A 21,624-nucleotide genomic window follows, 5' to 3' on the forward strand; every position below is an offset into this window, starting at 1 on the left:
TTAGTATGTCCCACTCATCTATTTTGTCTATTTTTGTTTGTGTGGTTTTCAAAATGTTCTGTAGTCCATGTATTCCCATCATTAGTGTCTTCACATTTGTCCCGAATTTTTCATTGATGACCTTCATAATTCTGGGATTCACATTTAGGCCCTTAATCCATGTTGAGTTGGTTTTGTATTTGGCATGAGGTGAAGGTCTTGTTTCAAACTTTTGCATATCATTTTCCAGTTCTGCCAGCACCATCTGTTGAAGAGACTATCCCCTCCCCATGCGATATATTTTGGTGTTTTGTCGAAGATCAGTTGGCTGTATATAGATGCATTGATTTCTGGATTCTCGATACTGTTCCACTGCCTTCTTGCCTTCATGTGTTTTGCTGAGATATGAGACCTTAATCTTATTAGGTTTCTTTGTAGGTTAACATTTTGTTTTCCCAAACTCTTTTCAGGATTCTTTCCTTGTCTTTGATTTTGGAGAGTTAGATTATGACAGGTCTTTTCTTTTGGGATGTATCCTGCTTGGGGTTCATTCACATTCTTGAATGCTTATGTTTCATGATGTTAGGGAAATTTTCTTCCAGCAGCATTTCGACTATCTTTTCTGTGATTTTGTCTCTTCCTGTTCTGGAATTTCAATCACACATAGGTTATTCCTCTTCATGTCCCACATGAATCTTAGGCTTTCTCTTTTTTTTCACTTATTGTTCTTATACCTCACTAGTATTGTGAGATTTATCTTCAAGCTAAATCTGGCTTCCATTAATTCCAATCTACTCCTTTGCCATTTCAGAGTATTGTCCACTTCTGATATATCAATATTAACCTTCTGTATTTCAGTTTGCAGGTTTTATATTGCCTCAAATCTTGTATCTGATTTGATTGTTCCTATAGCACTTTTCTGAATTCTTCCTTGTTATCCTTGACCTGTCAATATTTGTAGGTACCCAAATATTCTCCTGAACATTCTTTCATCCAGCTCAACTACCTCTGTTCCTCAAAAACATTTTGTAGCTCTACCCTTTGGTCATTTTTTTAGCTACTCTGTCTTGTTTTTTCATGTGAACAGAGACTGTTTGTTGCTTTCAAGGCATTGTGATGTTGTTGTACTTGTATTAAGTTGATGAATGTATGTTAGTTGATTCTTAGGTACTCACCAAAACTACCTTCTGGTATGTCTGATGAAGAGATGATCTTGTGCACTCTTCTGTTTGTTGTTTGTGTAGTTCAGTTTAGGGTGAGTTTAACTGATGTTGGTTGTTGTCATTGATTCAGTCTACAATAGTGGGTATTGACTCTAGCCCAACTGGTGAGGCTGAAGAGGGTATAGCTGTGGTTGGGCTGTATGTCTTCAGTTGAAGTCTCCTGTCAGGTGAGACAAGAAGAGAAAACACTTTTATAAAAGAGAACAAAAAACAAAAATACCAAAAAAAAAAAAAGAAAAAGAAAAAGTATACAACAGCGGAAAAACAAGTATAATGCTTCTCTGCTACATATGGCCTTCACAGGCACCTGAGAAATTTCAAGATGGTCCCTCTGTGCCTCTCTGATCCATGTCTTTTTCTTTCTCCTTTTCTCTACCTGATACATCTTTGTCCTGATGTGGCACTATGGGTTAATGTGCTGGACTGCACAGTCGGTTTGAATTATAAGGTCAGTGGTTCAAGCTCACCAGTTACTCATCGGGAACCCTATCCAGGGTCGTTATGTGTTGAATCCAACTCGATGGCACTTAATAACACATCCTTCCAGCCATTTCTACTAGTGAGAACTAGTCCAGGGCTGGCCAGGGCCAATGTGGACCAGGGTTAATGCTGCTGACTCCTCCCCTTTCAATTATGTTCAAAGTCACAGAGTTTGCAAGGGAACCTCCATGCAGATGTCCACTCATAGAAGTCTCACTTCTGGTCACCACGGGGGTGCAAGGTACCAGAGAGGAAAAGAAAAATATATCGTTATCTCTGTCTCTGTGAGTCACAGGTAGCCTTCTGCAAAGTGAATCATTTGTCCTTCAATCCACTCAGAGTAAAAAATGCTCCAGTGGGTCCTGTTGGTTGCCCCAACTCAGAAGTGTCTCCTTTCTTGTCGAGTCTGTTCAACTCTTACTGATCCACTTATTGATCCCTCTATTTGAAGCTCAGCGTTCCAGGGCCATCTTCTGAATCTGTCTTGTCCAGTTTTCCATATCTTTGCTGCAGAGGCACAGTATTTTGCTTATTCTACCCTTCACTGTCTTTCTTGAAGGGCAGTTTTGGTAGTGATAATATTCTTGAGTGACAGGTTTTTCTTTCAGTATTTAAAATATATTATTCTGATGCCTCTGGCCTCGAATTTTTCAGAGTTAAAAATAACATTTAATCTTACTGACGATCCTTTGTTTGTGAATTTTGCCTATCACTGCTTTCAGGATTGTCCCATTATCTTAATTTTTTTAGAGTCTAATTATGCTACATCTTGGTGTGTATTTCCTTGGATTTATCCTGCTTAGGATTCTTTGAGTTTTTGGATTTGTAGATTCATGTCCTTTGTTAGACTGGGGAAATTTTCTGTCATTATTTTTTCAAGCTTCTTTCTATGCCTTTCTCTCACTACCTTCTGGAATCCCTATATATATGTATGTACACTGGTGTGGCACTGTGGGTTAATGCACAGACTGCAAAGCCATTTGAACTGCAAGGTCGGCAGTTCAAGCTCACCAGCTGCTCCTTGAAAACCCTATGCAGGATGGGTCACTATGGGTCGGAACAGACTCGATGGCACTATACAACTCAACAACATATTTAACATATTTAACAACTAGTTGTTGTTCCATAAAATCTATTAAACTGCTCAGTCTTCTTGGGCCTCTGTTCTTATTGCTCCTTTCAGTTGTTAAGTGCTGTCGAGTTAGTTTCGACTCATAGCAACCCTATATAGGGTATCTGAGGAGCGGCTGGGTATTTGAAATGCTGACCTTGTGATCCAAACCAACCTTACAGTCCATGCTTACCCTAAAGCGCCACAGCAGGACTTTCAGTAGTCGCCTTCTTTTTTAGGTAATTTTTTCCCTTTTGTTGTTTTCCTTATTTCTTTTAGTTCTTTTTTCCCCCTTAATTCTTTCATTTTTAATGCTGTTGTATTATATTCTTTTTTATTTGGTTATCCCTAGTTTAATTTTCATTTCCTTTGTCATGTTCATTTGGGTTAGTCCTTGTTGTTTTGTTCTTTGTGTGTCATGTGATTGTTTTACTTGGGGCAGTGGAATTTTCAAGGCCCACCAAAAATTTTGATGGTGTTTACTCTCAGTATTCAGTGTTTTTAAAATACTATTTTCTGGAAGAATCTTTGGCCTTTTCTTATTTCTTTATTTGTCTGTGTGTGATAGCTTCTTCTCCCTCTGTGATTTAATTGGGATTCAAAGTTAAAGATCTTGTTTTCCAACTTTCAGTTTCTTCCAAACATACCAAAATACACTCCATAAGGGCATGTTATCATCTGTCTACTCTTTACTTTTCTATTTCTGCAATCACATCTAGTCAGAAAATTCACACTCCATGAGATCCATCCACCCTCTAATTTTGCCAGAGGTTTCCTTCCCTGTTTTGTTGGGTTGCTTTTTATCAGGGGAAGCACAAGCCAACTTTCTAGTTTCAGGAGGAGAGGTTGGTATTCCCCAAAGGAATTTCCAAAGATGTCTTATTGGTTCCAGAGCCCCAAGTGGCCAAGTGGTGGCTGGGAAAGCAGTATCCACTTAGGTGACCCACCTCCGGTCTCCACTGTCTTTGGTAGGACTCTGTATCAGTATAGCAGCTAAGTTACCAGTTGGGTGAGGGATAGATAGTCACACTACAAATGGACCCTTAGGAAGGTCTGCCTTGTTGCTCTCTGAGCTTGCCCCATAGTATACTGCCTGTGAATGTAGCTTCCAAGCCCACAGCAGTCTGTCAGCAGTCCTCAATGCTGACTGTTAGGAGGAGTAGAAAGACCCAAAACTGACCCCCAGGGAGGTTTGTCCTGTTGGTTCCAGAAGCTTGAGCTACGGACTGAATAGGGAGGCAAGTACTATGTGAAAAGACTCTACTGCAAGGGCCTTCAGTAGTAGTTTTCAGTGACACTGTTGCACGATTGCTGGACTGCAAACCACAAAGATGGTGGTTGAAACCCACCAGCTCAATCTCGGAAACCCTATACAGGGTAGTGATGAATCAGAAATGACCTGATGGCATTTAACAACCACCACCACCACCACCAATAATTAACAGTCATGAAGAGGATATCATGCATGCTCTGGTCAGAGCAACATGGAGGTTTGTCTTGTTGTTGTCAGGTTCCCTAGTATATTGTTGGCTGTGAGTACAGCCTACTCAAAACTCCTGCTTCCTAACACACAGCAATCTGTCAGCAGTCCTCAGTGCCAACTGGAAGTGGGAACAGACTTAACCCTAACTGATCACAAAGTGAGGTTTGTCCTATTAGTTTCAGGAACTAGAGATATGGGATACATAGGGAGGCAGGTAGAATGTGACTATGGAAGTAGACTCCACTGTAGGGCCCCTCTATAGCAATTCACAGCAGGCTTGTAGGTTAAGTATTTGGGTAGGGGTTGTCATGCTCCAAAGAGGCTTCAGGATGGTTATTGTTAACAGAGCCCATCCTCTATGTTGGCTGTGGGTACAGCTTCCACTAAAGATGCCTGATTCTTAGCACATAGCAACTTCAGTCAGCAGTGAGTGCTCAGCTCACCAAAAGGGGAAGCAAACTAAACTGACTCCCAGGAAGTTTCTCTCTCCTGTTTGCTTCAGAAGCTTGAGCTATGGGGTACAAAGGGAATGCAGTGGAGTGTTGACTAGGAGAACAGACTCCACTGCAGGGACCTTCTGTAGCAATTCGATGTAGGTGTGCCCTACAGTGTCCAGTAAAGGTAGTGCTGACACACTTTAAATGGACCCCTGTCCCAAGGAGGTCTTTTTGCTGCTATCAGAGTGGCTGTTGTTGTTGTTGTTAGTACCGTGGAATCAGTTCTAACTCATAGTGACCCTGCACAGGGTTTCTGAGGTATAAATCTTTATGGGAGCAGAACACCTCATCTTTCTCCTGCGGAACTGCTGGTAGTTTCAAACTGCCAACCTTCATCAGGTTAGCAGCCTGATTTGGAACCACTACGCTACCAGAGCTCCACTAAAGATGGTTAGGGCAACCCTTTTTAAATAAACAGTTGGTAGATCTTAAAACAAAGAAATGGAAAGTTAGTATAATACATTTCAGAACATAGTTAAGATGAGTTTTTCTGGGCATTTTATCAGAGAAGCTGAGGCAAGGCCAACTAAATGTTGTCAACGAACTACCTAGAACTGGGAGTGAAAGACAGAGAAGCCAGGTTGGAAAGGAGTGATGATAATGGAGAAGGCTGAAGAAGCAATCCCCTACTTCACTTTTTCTCTCTTATTAATAATTATCTATTTCGGAAACCCTGTACAGGGTCGCTATGGGTCGGAAACGACTCAACGGCACTTAACAACAACAACAACAATTTTTGGATAAAGTCTGCAAATGTTTACAAAATAATAGTTTGTGTTGAAAAAATAATGCAAGATAAATATACAAAGACTCTGCCTTCCATGTCTTCACCTATGCAGAAAATCAGCAACCATATTACTTGTGTTCCGCTGCTGTCAATTCCAACTCATAGTGTCTCAATTATTAAGAGAGAGTAGAACTGGCCCACAGGGTCTCCAATTTCCAGAAACAGATTATGATTCTTTTTCCTGCAGAGAAGCTAGTGCATTTGAGCCTCCTATCTTTTGGTTAGCAGCTACATACTTAATCACTGCACCACCAGAGTTCCTTGTTTCTTGTGTAGCTCAAGTTTATTCATTTTTATTATAGAACAATTTATCCATTCTACTGTTGAAAAGCAAGATGCTGTGGTTACACAGTGGGTTAGGCATTGGGTTGCTAACTAGAAAAGTTGGTAGTTTGAACCCATCAGCTGCTCCACAGAAAAAGATGAGGTTATCTACTGCCAAGATTTAGTCTTGGAAAGCCTATGCAGCAGCAGTTCTATTGAGTTCTAAGGAGTGACTATGATGAGTTGGAATTAACTCAAAGGCAGTGGGATGAGTTTGGTTTTCACTGTTGAAGATGTTTGGGTGGTTTCCAGCTTCAGGATAGCATGGACAGTGGTGCTCTGAACAAGTCTTGTATGCTTCTCCAGGTTAGTTGCTGGGTAGTAGATATGTGCATATTCAACTCTTGTAGGTCAGTGCTTTTCAAAGAGATTCTATCAATTTACATTCCCACCACAGTGGATGAAGTCCCTCTTGCTTCACACTTTCATCTATACTTTTTACTGAGTTTTTAAGTATGCCAAAACGTTGTATATCATGCTATCTCACATGACTGAGTCATTATATATTTGCTGGCCGTTGGAATTTCCTCTTTGGTGAAGGGCTTGCTCAAAACTTTAACCTAATTTTCTCTTGGGCTTTCAGTCTTTTTTTTAATATGTAAGAGTTCTTAAAATATTGTGGATATTAGTTCTCTGTCAGTTACATGTATTTATGGCTCTGAGTTCCTTTATGTGGCCTTTTGCCCTTGGTTTTTGGAAATCTACTTTAAAGGACTTTCCAAGTTGTTGACTACCAATGAGCGTTGGTTACTTTGGAGTAACACTTTGGCTGGTTTGGCCCAGTAAATAACAAAGGAGCATAAGATCCAGAAGGAACGTTGAGGTTGTCATGGACCAGGAGGAATGGCAAGTCCCTTGGATGTGGAAACCCTGCACTGGGAAGAGCTGTGTACAGGAGCAGAGCTGAGCAGAGTTGTACTGATGGAGGGCTTGGCTGGTTAAAGAACAGCAGCAGTGGCCACCAACAGCAAAGTGACAGTGGCAGTCAGCTGAGAGCAGTGGTGAGTAGCTGCAGTGATGACGAGCTGAATCCAAAGAATACAGAACTGTCCTAACCAAGAGAACTGCTCAAGAGCTACGCTGACAAGGGGCATTTCAGCTTGAGACAGACATCTTGGAGTATTTTCTGGTGAAGAATCTCACCAGAGGTAAATATATATTCCTGGGAGGGTAAGCATATTCCCTTGAAATGTTGAGGCTCCATGATGAGACCATTTTCCAGATGTCAACCTATTCATTTCTATCTTTGTTACATTTAAACCTACAGCAGTCCTGACCTAGCCATAGAAGAGCTGCACTGGCCAGGGAATGACTGTTATTGTGTGGAATGGTATGTTATTCACCAACACTTTGGTCTGAATTGAGTGATTTCAGCCTCCCTGGACTGGTTTATATAATTGATGCTATGCCAGAAGAGGATTGCTAATCACCAATTCCTGCATGTCCCATGCAGCATTCCAACTATCTTTTCCAGCTCTGTGGTTTGTCTTTTTACAGAAGCTCTAGTTACATAGTGAATTTTATTTGTCTTTTTCTTTATGGTTGTTGTTCTTGTTTAGTGCCATGGTCCGACTTATAGTGGCACTGTGTAGGGTTTCCAAGGAATGGCTGCTGGGTTAGACCTGCTGACTGACCTTGTGTTCAGCAGACCAGTGCCACACCAAGACCCTTTTATGTTTACTGCTTTTTCTTTCTCCCTCATCCACATTTCATAGGCATCTCCCTAAATTATCTTTTAAATTTTTCCTATTTTACCTTTTGAATTTAACACTACGATGCAAATGGAGTTGGTTTTTGTTTTTACTTTAAGGTAGGATATCCAATGTCATTATTTTCCAAACGTTGTTGTTAAGTGCCATCAAGTTGGTTCTGACTCATAATGACCCTGTACAGGGTTTCTGAGGAATGGCTGGTGAATTTGAACTCCTGACCTTGTGGCTCAAACTGACCTGGGGGTCCAGTGCATTAGCCTACAGCACCACAAGATTCCAAATATAAGGGAATACTCTAGCACCATTTAACAAAAAAAAAGTATTCTTATTTCATTTCTCTGTAACTCATCCTCTCATTTTCTAAGTGTTCATACACATGCGGATCTACAATGGAGCTTTTTTAAATTATTGGTTCCGTTGTTTAACCCGCACCAGTTCTCTATTGTGTTAATCATTATAACCTATATTATATAGTCTTGTTTCCTAATTTAGATAGCATCTTTCCTCCAACACAGTAGGTTAACTTTCACATCCTAAACTTCTTTTATGTAGATTAAACACAAAACTCCACATAAAACTATTCATTCAAGAAAAATTGATTTAGAATGGGAAGAAAGTTAACTAGAGGCTTTTCTTACTTGAAATAGCAAACATTCATAGGGCAACGTGTAAGTAATCAAACTACTTTTAATAAATGTACCTGAACATTCACAATGAATTCTATAAGGATAAAGATGGAAAAGCTGTGGTTAACAATTCAGAGCCCAAGAGCAGGCAAAACTTTCTTAAAGATATTTTCCAATAATTATAATGTTAACATAACTGGAAGTTTAATTTATGAATTTTTATAAATATTCTGATCTCAACATACCTTATATATTTCATATAATTCTTCACATTTATGTAAGTAACCCAGGTGTCAGCTGTGGGTTTTCATTTAGTTAAAAATGATTCAAAATCTCCTAGTTCTCAACATGCAAAGCCCTGTTCAATATTCATATTAATCTCCAAAACTCATGAATTCTCACTTCAACTTCTTGAGCTCTGCTATGGTTCTAGATCATAGTGACACTACCATGAAACTTTTCTTCAACTTTGACAACTTCCCATCCCTTTACACAGCATTAAGTTGTATCATAGGGATGGAGTCCTGCTGTGGGTTAATGCACCCGACTGCAAAGCCATTTGAACTATAAGGTCAGCGGTTCAAGCTCACCAGCTGCTCCTCAGATGTCCTATACAGGGTTGCTATGGGTTGGGACTGACTCAACGGCACTTAACAACAACATATTTATGAATGGAGTCCTGGTGTGGTGCTGTGGGATAAAGCACTGTGGGACAAGGTCAGTTTGAACCACAAAGTCAGCTGTTCAAGCTCTCTGAAAACCCTATACAGGGTCTATGAGCCAGAAGACTCTATGGCATTTAACAACACTACTTATGGATACAATGTCATTTTAGCATCTATCTTTGTTATGTTAATGAGTTCATAACCATACAGGGTGTGTCTTGAGATACTAAAGAAGCAGATAAGGCATGGAAGCAAGCAAGCATAGATGGGGAAAAGACAGATACCACATGGAGATCGCCAAAGAACAGTAAGAAAGGATTTTTCCGAGGAGAGAGAGTCCTCCCCTAAAATCAACACCCTGAATTTGGTTTTACGGCCTCCTAGAAAACCATTTCAAGAAGCAGCATATGATCAAGAGCCAATAGTACTGAAGGAAGAAGTCCAAGGTGTACTGAAGGCACTGGCAAAGAACAAGTTCCGATTCATTGATGGAATACAAATTGAAATCTTCCAACAACCTGAAGCAACACTGGAGACACTAACTCATTTATGCCAAGAAATTTGGAAGAAAGTTACCAGGCCAACTGATTACAAGAGATCCATATCTATACCTATTCCAAACACAGATGACTCAACGGAATGCAGAAATCATCAGACGATATAATTAACATCACACATAAGTAAAATTTTGCTGTAGATAATTCAAAAATGGCAGCAACAGTACACTGACAAAGGTTCAGGCTGGATTCCGTGAAAGATATGAAATGAGGGAGATCATTGCTGATGCCAGATGGATTTTGATTGAAAGCAGGGAACATCAGAAAGATGTTTACCTATGCTTTATTAACTATGTAAAGGCTTTCAATTGTGTGTGTCATGACAAGCTACATGGAATGGGTATTCCAGAACAATTAACTGTGCTCATGAGGAACCTATACAGAGACCAAGAGGTAGTAATTTGAAATAGAAGAAGGGAACACTGAATGGTTAAAAATCAAGAATGATGTGCATCAGAGTTGCATTCTTTCACCATACTTACTCAGTTTGTATGCTGAGCAAATAACCTGAGAAAATGGATTAAATGAAGACCATACCATCAAAATTGCAGCAAACTCATTAACAACCTGCGATATGCAGATATGGTCACTATAACTCAGAACTGACTTGACGGCACCTAACAACAAAAACCATGTGAGAATACGTTTCTGTTCATTTCAATCACCTGCTTGTGGTGTTTTTGTTATAGCAGCACTAAGAAATTTAGCCACTCAGCCTGAGATACTTAGCCCTCTGTACTGCCTTTCTTCCCTTTCTAAGTAGCAAAAATCCCAATTTTTGTCCCCGTTTAAGATAAAGCAATTTCAGCACCCAGGCCTGGGGGCAGGGTAGGCAAGCGGGGTAAAGAGGAACACCTAACTTTAAACTGGATCCTTTATTAAAATGCTTTGTCAATAACCATTCTTTTCTTAAATGACACTCAGGTGCCACCTATTAGGCAGTAAAGTATCCTCCACCAGATTCCATTATTCTAACATCTTTGATGATCCATTCTATCCTGGCATGTGAGAAGACACACACACAAAGCAATCACAGAATTTGGTTTGTACTCTGGAACAGATAGATTCAACAAGTTAAGTTGAACTCAGTAACTCGTATGTGTGATGGGCTTTACTGGGCACTAAGGAGCTCTGATAAGGAGCTCTGGTAGTGTACTGGTTACGAATCGGGCTGCAAATCACAAGGTTAGCAGTTTGAAACTACCAGCTGTTCCATGGGAGAAAGATGAGGCTATCTGCTCCCTTAAAGATTTGCAGCCTCGGAAACCCTGTACAGGGACGCTATGAGTCGGAATTGACTACATGGCACATAACAACAACAACAACAACAACAACAACAACAACAACAACAAGGAGCTCTGGTGGAGTCCTGGTGTGGCGCTGTGGGTTAACGTGCCAGACTGCAAAGCCTTTTGAACTGCAAGGTAGGCCGTTCAAGCTTACCAGCTGCTCCTCAGAAACCATATCCAGGGTTGCTATGGGTCCGTACAGACTCCAAGGCACTTAACAACAAAAACAAGGAGCTCTGGTAGCATAGTAGCTACAAATTGGGCTGTTACTCTCACGGTCAGCAGTTCCAAACTACCAGCAGTTCTGCGGGAGAAAGAAGAGGTTTTCTGCTCCTGTAAAGATTTACAGCCTTGAAAATCCTGTACAGGGTCGCTATGAGTTGGAACCTACTCCACGGCACACAACAACAAACAACAACAAGGGATCAATAAGCAACATTGTGATAAATGGAGAAAAGACTAAAGCTGTCAAGGATTTCATTTTACTTGGATTCAAATCAATGCCCATGGTTAATAGTGCACTGGGCAAATCTGCTGTAAAAGACCTCTTTAAATAAAAAGCACTTTGAGGACTACGGTGTGGCCTGACCCAAGCCATGATATTTAATCACCTCATGCATGCCAAAGCTGGACAACAAAAGGAAGACCAAAGAAGAATCAAGACATTTGAATTGTGGTGTGGCAAAGAATATGGCATATACCATGCAATGCATCTATCTTGAAAGAAGTATGTCCAGAAGTGAGGATGATAAAACTTCATTTCATGTACTTTGGATATGTCATCATTGGGGAGTGGTCCCTGGAGAAGGATATTATGCTTGGTTAGAGGGTCAGCAAAAAAGGAAGATCCTCGATGAGTTGAATTGCTATAGTGACTGCAACAAATAGCAATGATTACAGATGGCACTGCTAGGCAGTTTCGTTCTGTTGTACATAGGGTTACTATGAGGTGGAAACTATTTGAAGACAGCCAAAAACATTTTTTGAAATTTTTTTCATTACTTTAAACAAAGTGCAATCTGACCACAGAGAAGGCAGCAATGAGTATTGCCTGCTGGGTTGCATAGACAAATACTTTCACTGAAGCCTCTTCTTTAGGATTGAATGAGAGTTATCAAGCCAAGAGGAAATTCCACAGGGAGAGACTTTCAGACTTGAGCAAAGGGATCTCCCTTTTCAGGTGTGGAGAAAAATGCATTAAAGGCATCAGAAAAATGATAAAGGCACTATTAGTGCAAGAGCAGGAGATTTGCTTAGATGTAAACACAAACTATGAATTTAACCCCTTTATAACTTGGCTTTCTTATGCATTACACAATATAATAGTACCCTAAGAAAGAGTCCCAGTGTGGCGCTGTAGGATAAGCACTGGCCCACAAGGTCGGTTTGAGCTGCAAGGGCATCAGTTCAAACTCATCAGCCGCTCTTCAGAAACTGCACAGGATCACTGAGTTATAACCCGCTGGAAGCCACTTACAAAAAAACAAAAACAACTAAGAAGGTGCTGGGAGCAAAGTGACTCTGTAATGTAGGCACTGGACATTGGATACTCAAATGGGGAGGCGGGGACTACAAAGGCAAGAAGTGACTGGCTTACAAGCTTTCAAGAGGGAACCTGGTGCTAGGGAGCATGGCAGAAGGCAGAATCTCCAGAAGGTACTATTCAGTCTGTCTGGGCGGAGCTGATAAAAGGAGATACAGAAGGGTAACTCATGATACTGTAGTGAATAATGCCTATCAGGGTTGGAAATGCAAAGGTAGAAGTTTTGTAACAAGGAAGGGAGTGATTGATTCTCCAGGATAGGAGCGGAGGCCTCTGGGACCATCAACGGAGAAGAGCCGAGAGCAGGACCCTACCCGGAGAAACAGAGATGCCTGAGATGGAGACAGATATGATGACGTGAAGCGACAGGGGACCTTGGACCCAGAGAGGGAAAGGGACTGTGGGCTGAAAACTGGGGGGAGGAGGGGGAAGTGTAGGGAGTGGGTTTCTGGGATATACCCTTTGGGTGGTTGAGGATGCATGGTGGGGACTGGAACCATGGCAGTGAGATGATATACGATGGAATGAATGTAAAACTAAAGTTCTCCCATGTAAACTATCATAAAATTCACAATAAAACATTAAAAAAAAAAAGTCAGTGATGCAAATCAGTCATCATTATTGTAAAATGTTAAAAAATATTTCTTTTGATAGTCTGGGTACGCACAGTGGCACAAAATAGAAGGAACCAGGAGGTAGAAAGAGTTGGACGCCTTGATTCTACTCTGGGTGGAGATGCATGGGAGAGAAAGGTGTTGGAAAAAGATACGCTCTTCCACAGAGGCGAGCAAACAGACAAGACTTTCCTGCGGATCTGCAGAGCCCACGGATTCTGCCCCAAGGGAGGTAGAGGGCTCGGAAAGGGAAATCCAGGGAAAGCAAAACGGCCCTAATAATCCCGGAACGCTAGGCCGTTAGGCCCCGACAGTAGAGCGATTGCGCACCTAAAAATGGCAACCTTAACTCTCACCACACGCGGCCTACGCCTCCGAAAACCGGCCTGACCCAGTGGCTCCTTCCCGGCTTTCCTCGCGGCGGCACCGTGACATCATTTCCTGTCGCCGTCGCGCACGAGCGAGGAAGTACCGGTGCCAGAGGCCGCCTCTTCTGCACGTCTCTTTGGTTACATTCGCCCGCGGGCCGAGTTCGTCCGCTACCAGCAGGGCTACTGTTATGGGAGTCCCAGCTTTCTTCCGCTGGCTTAGCCGCAAGTACCCGTCCATCGTTGTCAACTGCGTGGAGGAGAAGGTGGGTAGGTTGCAGACTGCCGACAGACTTGTATCGGAGGCCCCGGCGGTCTAGGTCTCAGCCCGTGGCTTCCAAGGCCCATGCCGCCTAGCCACTCCCGCGGGCAGCTACGAACGGACACGCGATTGGGCCCTAGCATTCGGATTAGGGGCCCAGAAGAGGGGCCTCCTCGGGCGGAATACCAAGTGGGGTCGGAACTAGCGGAGGGCCGCTCTGCCACTCCCCGCATTTTGTTTGACCGGAAGGCCCCGCCCACGGCTTTGTTTCCTCCGGAGACCGCTTAATGTGCGTCTAGAAGAAGAGGCTGTAAGGCTGCTGAGGCACAAACCAAGTCCCTTGATTTATCTGATTAGGAATGAGCGGATCCTAGTCATTAACAGGCTTGCAAAATATCCACTGTGGCGAGCTTTTTGCGGTTTATGAACCATTCCTAAAGGTTTTCATCTAATGTGGAAGGCTGTTTGTTGCTGTTGTTAGATTCTTAAAACAGTTGTTAGATTCTTAAAACAGCTCCTCAGCAACGTACAGGGCAAGTTATAAACCTAATAAGTGCCTCCTTTGGGTGCCCCGACTGTTGGAAGCATATTTCTTGACATTTTCTGGGTCCTTACATACATTTGACCAATACACTTTTTGTTGTTAGCATATTATCTCTTAGAGTTTTGTATTTCTGTGATTGATAACGTCTGCGTTCTGTTTCTTGTATCTTTAATTGGAATTGCTGAATTGGCAAGATCGAGGTGCTGGTCATTTTCCACACTCCTCCTTTCCAAAGAGGAATCTTGTTTTGGTGACATTCCATTACTATGTTTTTCTACAGGAAGAACTGTTGAACGAAGTTTAATGACTTTAAACTTTATGATTTTTAAAACTTTAATTGAAGTTTATTAAATTTTACTTGGGTATTAGTTTAATGAGCCCTGATGTGGCGCTGTAGGATAAGCAGCAGACTGCTAATCGCAAGGTTGGCATTTCAAATTCACCAGTTGCTTTCCAAAACTGTATACAGGGTCTTTATGAGTGGGAACCAATATAACGGTACATGACATTTGTTTAAAAACAATAAGTTAGGCACTGGCTACACACCCTTTTAACTTACATTGCTGTTCCTCCGAGACAACCACTTTTAACTATTTTTGTTCTACCTCTGTCATTCTTACATTTGATTAGTTGATTTTAGAGCCACCTTAAATTTTAGCTTTGATAAAAGATGATTTCATCAGTTTCAGAGTCATCTCTCTTTTCTCCTAATACAATAAGAAATTATCTTTATTTCTTCTGTTAGTGTTGTAATAGCCTAATATATCTTTTTTTCCCCTTAATCATCTGTACGAGCTATACCGTGTCTTAACACTTTATTGGTTAGATATTAACTTCTGCCACTGTTGTGTTCTATTTCATTTTTTAAATGGAATGTGTAAAGATTGGTGTTGTAGTTATTAATGAGCTGAAATTGAGTGATATTAGCTGTGTTGAGCCAGTTAATCATATGATCTACTCTACTGGGAATGACATTAAAGAGGAATGGTATTTCATTAGTCATCAAAAGAACATTTCAAGATCTATCCTGAAGTGCAGTGCGGTCAGGATAATATCCATACACCTGTAAGGAAGACCCGTTAATACAACTGTTACTCAAATGTATACACCAACCACTAATGCCAAAGATGAAGAAGATTTTAAGCAACTTTTGCTGTCAAGACTCATTGATAATTACTGATGATTGGAATATGAAACTTGAAAACATATAACTTTGGTGATAGAAATGACACCAATGATTGCATCATAGATTTTTTTTTTTTTTAAATTTCCAAGTTCTTTATGCTCTGCCGCTTCTACCTGCCACCTTCACGAGATAAATGGAAAAAATGGGCTGAAAAGGTAGTGGAGTATCCCCTCTCCCCAAACTTTTTATTGGGAATGAGTGGAGGTTTACAGAACAGATCATTAGTCACCCATTCAACAAATCATACACATGTCATAGCAATGATTGAAATCCATTCTGTTCACCATTGTTAATTGTATTTACCTCTAGTCATTTTATTTTTTCTCCCCTACTCCTACCTTCCCTGTAGCCATCATAGAATAGTTCATTTAGCAAGAAAATATTCTCTTTACTTTTTACACACAATATTTTCCTTTTTGTTATTAATTGCACTCAATACAACTCTTCCAGGTTCATTCATCATGTGAGATGTTTTGCAGATTTCATTTTTATTCTTCAACATTTTATAATATTCCATTGTGTGTGTGTACCAAAGTTTGTTAAACAGTTTTCCTGTTGATGGGCATTTAGGCTGTCTCCATCATTTTGTGACTAGTGCTGCATTGAACATGGGTGTGCATATATTGAGTCATGTCACAGCTCTTATTTCTTGAGGATATATACAAGTAGAGGGAATGCTGGGTCATACAGTATTTCTATTTCCAACTTTTTGAGAAAGCACCATACCATTTTCCACAGTGGTTGCACCGTTTTATACCTACCAGCAGAACACACACATCTTGATACTTGCTGTAAAGGAGAAGAGTAATGTTATTATTTTATAGTAAAGTTAAAGTCATAGCATAGTTAGGGAGAAAGAGGTGATCTACCTTGCATTCAAGTTGTGTTTACAAACCAGATGGTTAGTTAGCTGAATGAGGAAGAGTTAATTAGAAAAGCTAAATATATTAGGCACTTAACCAGTAATTGTCTAATAACAATGTCTCAGATGTCAGAGGGGACCTGGAGGTTCTTATCTTTTCTTTTTTTTTTTCACGTTTTTATTGTGAATTGAGTTATAGTTTACAGGGGGGAGCATCAGTTTTGTACTCATCCTGTCGTATTTGTTTCATTGCAATGATTACAGTCCCCTGCATGTTTCATCATTCAACAGTATTTGCTTCTAGTCCCTCTGTTTTTTTGGGGTTTTTTTGTATGTGCACCAAAACACTCAGGAATATACAATCATTCAAACAGCCAAAGGGCACATTCTGCAAGATAGTGGAGTATTTTCATGAACTTTTTGAAGACCCTTCGTGTACAGTGAGGAGTCACTTCTATTATACACCATCTCCCTGTGGGTACCAGTATATCTGTTGAAATTCATTATCACATATGTTCATACCAAAATGTTATGTCCTGTTAGGATTCCTCTATATTCCTTAATCACTTTATGTTCATTGTAGAGGTGGAGATAATACCATTGTCCTATTTAAATAATAGACTTTTTTTCTGCATATAAATTCTTCAGAATATTTCAAGCATGACAGAATTTTGCAAGACCAACAATGTATTCATTGTAAATGCCTTTTTAAAACAACAAATAAATGATGACCATACACAGGAATCTCACAGGATACAATACACAGTAATCAACTACATTGGTGACGTGATGATGGAGAAAGTATCATCAATCAGGCCAATGCCAGGGGCCAACTGTGAACAGACCATCAATTGCTCATTTGCAAGTTCAAGGTGAAGCTGAAGAAAATAAAAGTTAAGTCCATGAGAAACAAAATATGACCTTGAGTAGATCATACCTGAATTTAGAGTCTATCTCAAGAATAGACTTTTGTTGCATTGAACACTAATGACTGAAGACCACACAAATAGTGGAATAACATCAAGGATATCATACATAAAAAAGCCAAAAGATCATGAAAAGACAGAAAAGACCAAAATGAATATCAGAATGACTGAAACTTTCTCTTGACTGTAGAGTAGCTAAAGTGAATTAAAGAAACAAGGAAGTAAAGAGCTGAATAGAAGATTTCAAAGGATGGCTTGAGAAGGTAAAGCAAAATATGTAAACAAAATGTGCAAAGACTTGGAGTTAGAAAACCAAAAGAGTACGCTTGCCATTTCTCAAGCTGAGAACTGCAGAAAAAATTAAAGTCTAGAGTTTCAATGGTAAAGGATTCTGTGGGCAAAATATTGAACCACTCAGAAAGCATCAAACAAAAATGGAAGGATTACACAGAGTCACTTGCCAAAAAGAATCCATGGGTGTTGAACAATTTATGTTGTTAAGTGCTGTCGAGTTAGTTCCAACTCATAGCGACCTTTTATAGGGTTTCCAAGGAGCAGTTTGAACTGCTGACCTTGCAATGTGAATGATGAAAGCTAAGAATATCAGAAAGATGTTGAACCTTTTAGGAGGTAGCATGTGATCATGAACTGATGGTATTGAAGGAAGAAGTCCAAGCTGCACTGAAGGTACTGATGAAAAATAAGGGTCCAGGAATTGATGGAGTATCAATTGAAATGTTTCAACAAACTGATACAGTGCTGAAAATACTCACTCATCTATGCTAACAAATTTGGACTACAAATACCTGGCCAACCCATTGGAAAAGATCCATATTCCATTCCAAAGAAAGGAGATTCAACAGAATGCAGGAAACTTACATCATTAATATTGCACACAAGTAAAATTTTGCTGAAGGTAATTAAAAAACAATTGTAGCAGTACATTAATAGGGAATTGCCACAGGGGTTCAAACTAGATTCAGAAGAGGATGTGAAACAAGGATGAAAGTAGAGAATATCAGAAAGATGCTTACATGTGTTTTACTGATTGTAAAGGTAGTTGTCTGTGTTAATCATAAAAAAATTGTGGATAACATTGAGATTTATGGGAATTCAGAACACTTAGTTGTGCTCATGCAAACAGACCAAGGGTTTCTGTTCTGTTTGCCATCAGGAAAGGGGTGTGTTAGGATTGTATCCATACTTATTCAGTCTGTATGCTGAGCAAATAATCTTAGAAGTTGGACCATATAAGGAAGAATGCAGCATCAGGATTGAAGGAAGACTCGTTATTATGAGCAATCTCGTTATTAGCAATCTGCACTATGCAGGTGATGATGCAAGCTTGCTACCTGAAAGCAAAGAGAATTTAAAGCACTTAGTGATGAAGGTCAAAGTCTGCAGCCTTCAGTATGGGTTACACCTCAATATAAAAGGGAAAAAGAAAATTCCTTACAATGGGGCCAATAAACAATATCGTGATAAATGAACATAGTATTGAAGTTGTCAAGGATTTCGTTTTACTTAGATCCACAGTCCGCTTTCATGGAAACAGTGGTGAAAAAAATCAAATGATATATTGCATTGAACAAATGTGAAAGACTTTTTAAAGTGCTCCAAAGCGTAGATGTCACCTTAAGGACTAAGGTGTGCCTGATCCAAGCCATGGTCTTTTCCACTCACTGCATGTGAAAATTGGACATGAAGACTGAAGAAGAATTAATACATTTGAATTATTATATAGTTGAAGAATATTAAATACACCATGAACTAGCAAATCTGTCTTGGAAGAAGAATAAACAAACAAATTCTTCAAGAACAACAGCCAGAATGTTCTTTAGGAGGGAGGGTGGTAATACTTCATTTCAAATACTTTGGACATTTTATTAGGAGGGACCAGATCCTGGAGAAGACTATCATGGTTGATAAAGTAGAGGTACAGTGAAAAAGAACTTTGGTAGCATAATGGTTACAAGTTGGACTGCTAACCTCAAGGTCATTAGTTTGAAACTATCAGCTGTTCCGCGGGAGAAAGACAAGGCTTTCTGCTTCTATGAAGTTTTACCGTCTCGGAAACCCTGTGCAGGGTTGCTATGAGTGGGAACCAACTCTATGGCATATCACCACCACCACCCCAGTAATGGGCTCAAACATTATGAGAATGGTGTAGGACTGGGTAGTGTTTTGTTCTTTTGTTCATAGTGTTGCTGTGAGTTGGAATAGACTCTATGGCACCTGACAGTAACAGTCTCTGCTGCTTTTTCTCTCTATCCCAAGCTCATCAACTGTGCTGTTGCTTTGTAGGCATCCATAATTAAATTAGTAGGGCTTTGGCAGTACAGATTTATGTGACATTTTTATTTAAATTGCAATAAATGTAACAATTTTAAAAATTATGATGAATGACGCAATAACCTTTTACATGTATAATTTAGTCTTTAATTACATTCATGTTTTCCAACCATCACATCTATCCATTTCTAAACTTTTGTACCACCTGGACTGCTAACCACAAGGTTGGCAGTTCAAACCTACCAGCTGCTCCTTGGAAACCCAATATGGGTTTCTATAAATCAGAATTGACTCAGTGGCACTTAGCAACAGTATAGCTTGTATCTCCTAAGTAGTGAGTCCGCCTTCTTTCTTGCCCACACTTGTTCCTTGTTGTTGTTAGGTACCTTTAAGTCTATTCTGACTCATAGTGACCCTATGCACAACAGAACAACACACTGCCCAGACCTGTGCTATCCTTACAATTGTTACACTTGAGCTCATTGCTGGTGCCATTGTGCCAGTCCATCTTGTTGGGGGGGCGGGGTCTCCCACTTTTTCACTGACCCTCCATTTTACTAAGCATGATGTCCTTCTCCAGGGATTAGTCCTTCCTGATAACATGTCCAAAGTATAAGAGGCGAAGTCTTGCCATCCTGACTTTGAAGGAACATTCTTGCTGTACTTCTTCCAACACCGATTTGTTTGTTCTTCTGGCAGTCTGTGGTACTTTGAATAATCTTCTCCAACACCATAGCTTAAATGCAACAATTCTTCACATCTTTCTTACTTATTGTGCAACTTCTACATGCATATGTTGTTGTTGTTATTAAATGCCATCGAGTCAGTTCCGACCCATAGCGACTCTGTACAGGGTTTCCGAGGCTGAATCGTTATGGGAGCAGAAAGCCTCATCTTCCTCCCACGGAGCAGCTGGTAGTTTCGAACTGCTGACCTTGGGGTTCACAGCCCGATTCGTAACCACTACGCTACCAGAGCTCCTTACATGAATATGAGGCTTTTGAAAATACTGTGGCTTGGGTCAGGTGACTTCTTGGTTCTTTCATGAGTGTTGATTGTGGATGTAAGCAAAATGAAGTCTTTGACAACTTCAGTCTTTTCTTTAGGTGTTGTGATATTATTAATTGGCATTGTTTTTGTTAAGTGCCATCGAGTTGGTTCCAACTCATAGAGACTTTATATAGGTTTCCGAGGAACAGCTGGTAAGTTTGAACTGCTGATGTGATTCAATGTGATTGTGATTCAAACTGACATTGTGGTCTACTGCTTATCCTACAGCACCATACCAGGACTACATTTATTGGCCTAGTGGTGAGGATTTTTGATTTTTTTACATTCAGCTGCAAGCCATACTGAAGACTATGGTCTTTGATCTTCATCAGTAACTATTTAAATCCTTTTCACTTTCAGCAAGCAGAGTTGTAGCGTATCATCTGGATATTGCAGGTTGTCAGTGAGACTTCCTCCAATCCTGATGCTGTGTTCTTGATATAATCCAGCTTCTTGGCTTATTTTCTCAGCATACAGACTGAATAAATACAATGGATGAAAACAACCCTGATGCACACCTGTCCTGATTTTAAACCATCCAGTATCCCCTTGTTTGGTTCGAGTGGCTGCTTCTTGGTCTATGTATATGTTCCTCATAAGCATAATTAATTATCTGGAATTCCATTTTTTGTGGTGTTATTACAAACCTGGTCATGATCCACACAGTCAAAAACCTTTGCATAGTCAATAAAGCACAGGTAAATAAATATCTTTCTGGTGTTCTCTGCTTTCAGCCAAGGTCCATCTGACATCAGTGATATCCTCATTTCTTGTCTTTCTCTGAATCCACCTTAAACCTCTTTAGTTCCTTGTCAGTGTATTGTTGCAGCCGTTTTTGTATTATCTTCAGCAACATTTTACTTGTGATGTTAATGATATGGTCCAATGATTTCTGCATTCTGTTGGGTCACCTCTCTTTGGAGTGGGCACAAATGCGGATCTTTTCCAACCAGTTGACCAGGTAGCTGTCTTCCAAATTTCTTGGCATAGATGAACCAGTGCCTTCAGTGTGCTGCATCACTTTGTTGAATGATTTCAATTTGTATTCCATCAATTTCCCTAAGCCTTATTCTTTGCTAGTGCCTTCAGTGACTCTTGCTCATATACTACCTCATGAAATGGTTGAACATCAGTCATTTCTTGTTGGTATGTTGTTGTTAAGTGCCGTCGAGTCGGTTCCGACCCATAGCGACCCTGTACAGGGTTTCCGAGGCTGTAAATCTTTACGGGAGTAGAAAGCCTCA

At 40.3% G+C, this 21,624-nt stretch overlaps 1 protein-coding gene across 2 annotated transcripts in view; it reads left to right on the plus strand.

Annotated features, from left to right (window-relative positions):
* Positions 1–13,352: 13,352 nt before the first annotated feature.
* The window catches only part of XRN2 (5'-3' exoribonuclease 2), a 124,002-nt gene continuing 115,730 nt past the window's right edge, over positions 13,353–21,624 (plus strand). The window contains exon 1 of one of the 2 annotated variants that reach the window (XM_006860650.1): positions 13,353–13,524. In XM_006860650.1, the coding sequence (XP_006860712.1) occupies positions 13,450–13,524 (75 nt within the window). In that variant the 5' untranslated portion in view covers positions 13,353–13,449. The remainder of the gene's footprint in view (positions 13,525–21,624) is intronic. The other variant, XM_006860651.1, reaches the window with a different exon arrangement.

This window comes from Chrysochloris asiatica, unplaced genomic scaffold (genome assembly GCF_000296735.1).
Source record: "Chrysochloris asiatica unplaced genomic scaffold, ChrAsi1.0 scaffold00039, whole genome shotgun sequence".
Taxonomy (NCBI): Eukaryota; Metazoa; Chordata; class Mammalia; order Afrosoricida; family Chrysochloridae; genus Chrysochloris; species Chrysochloris asiatica.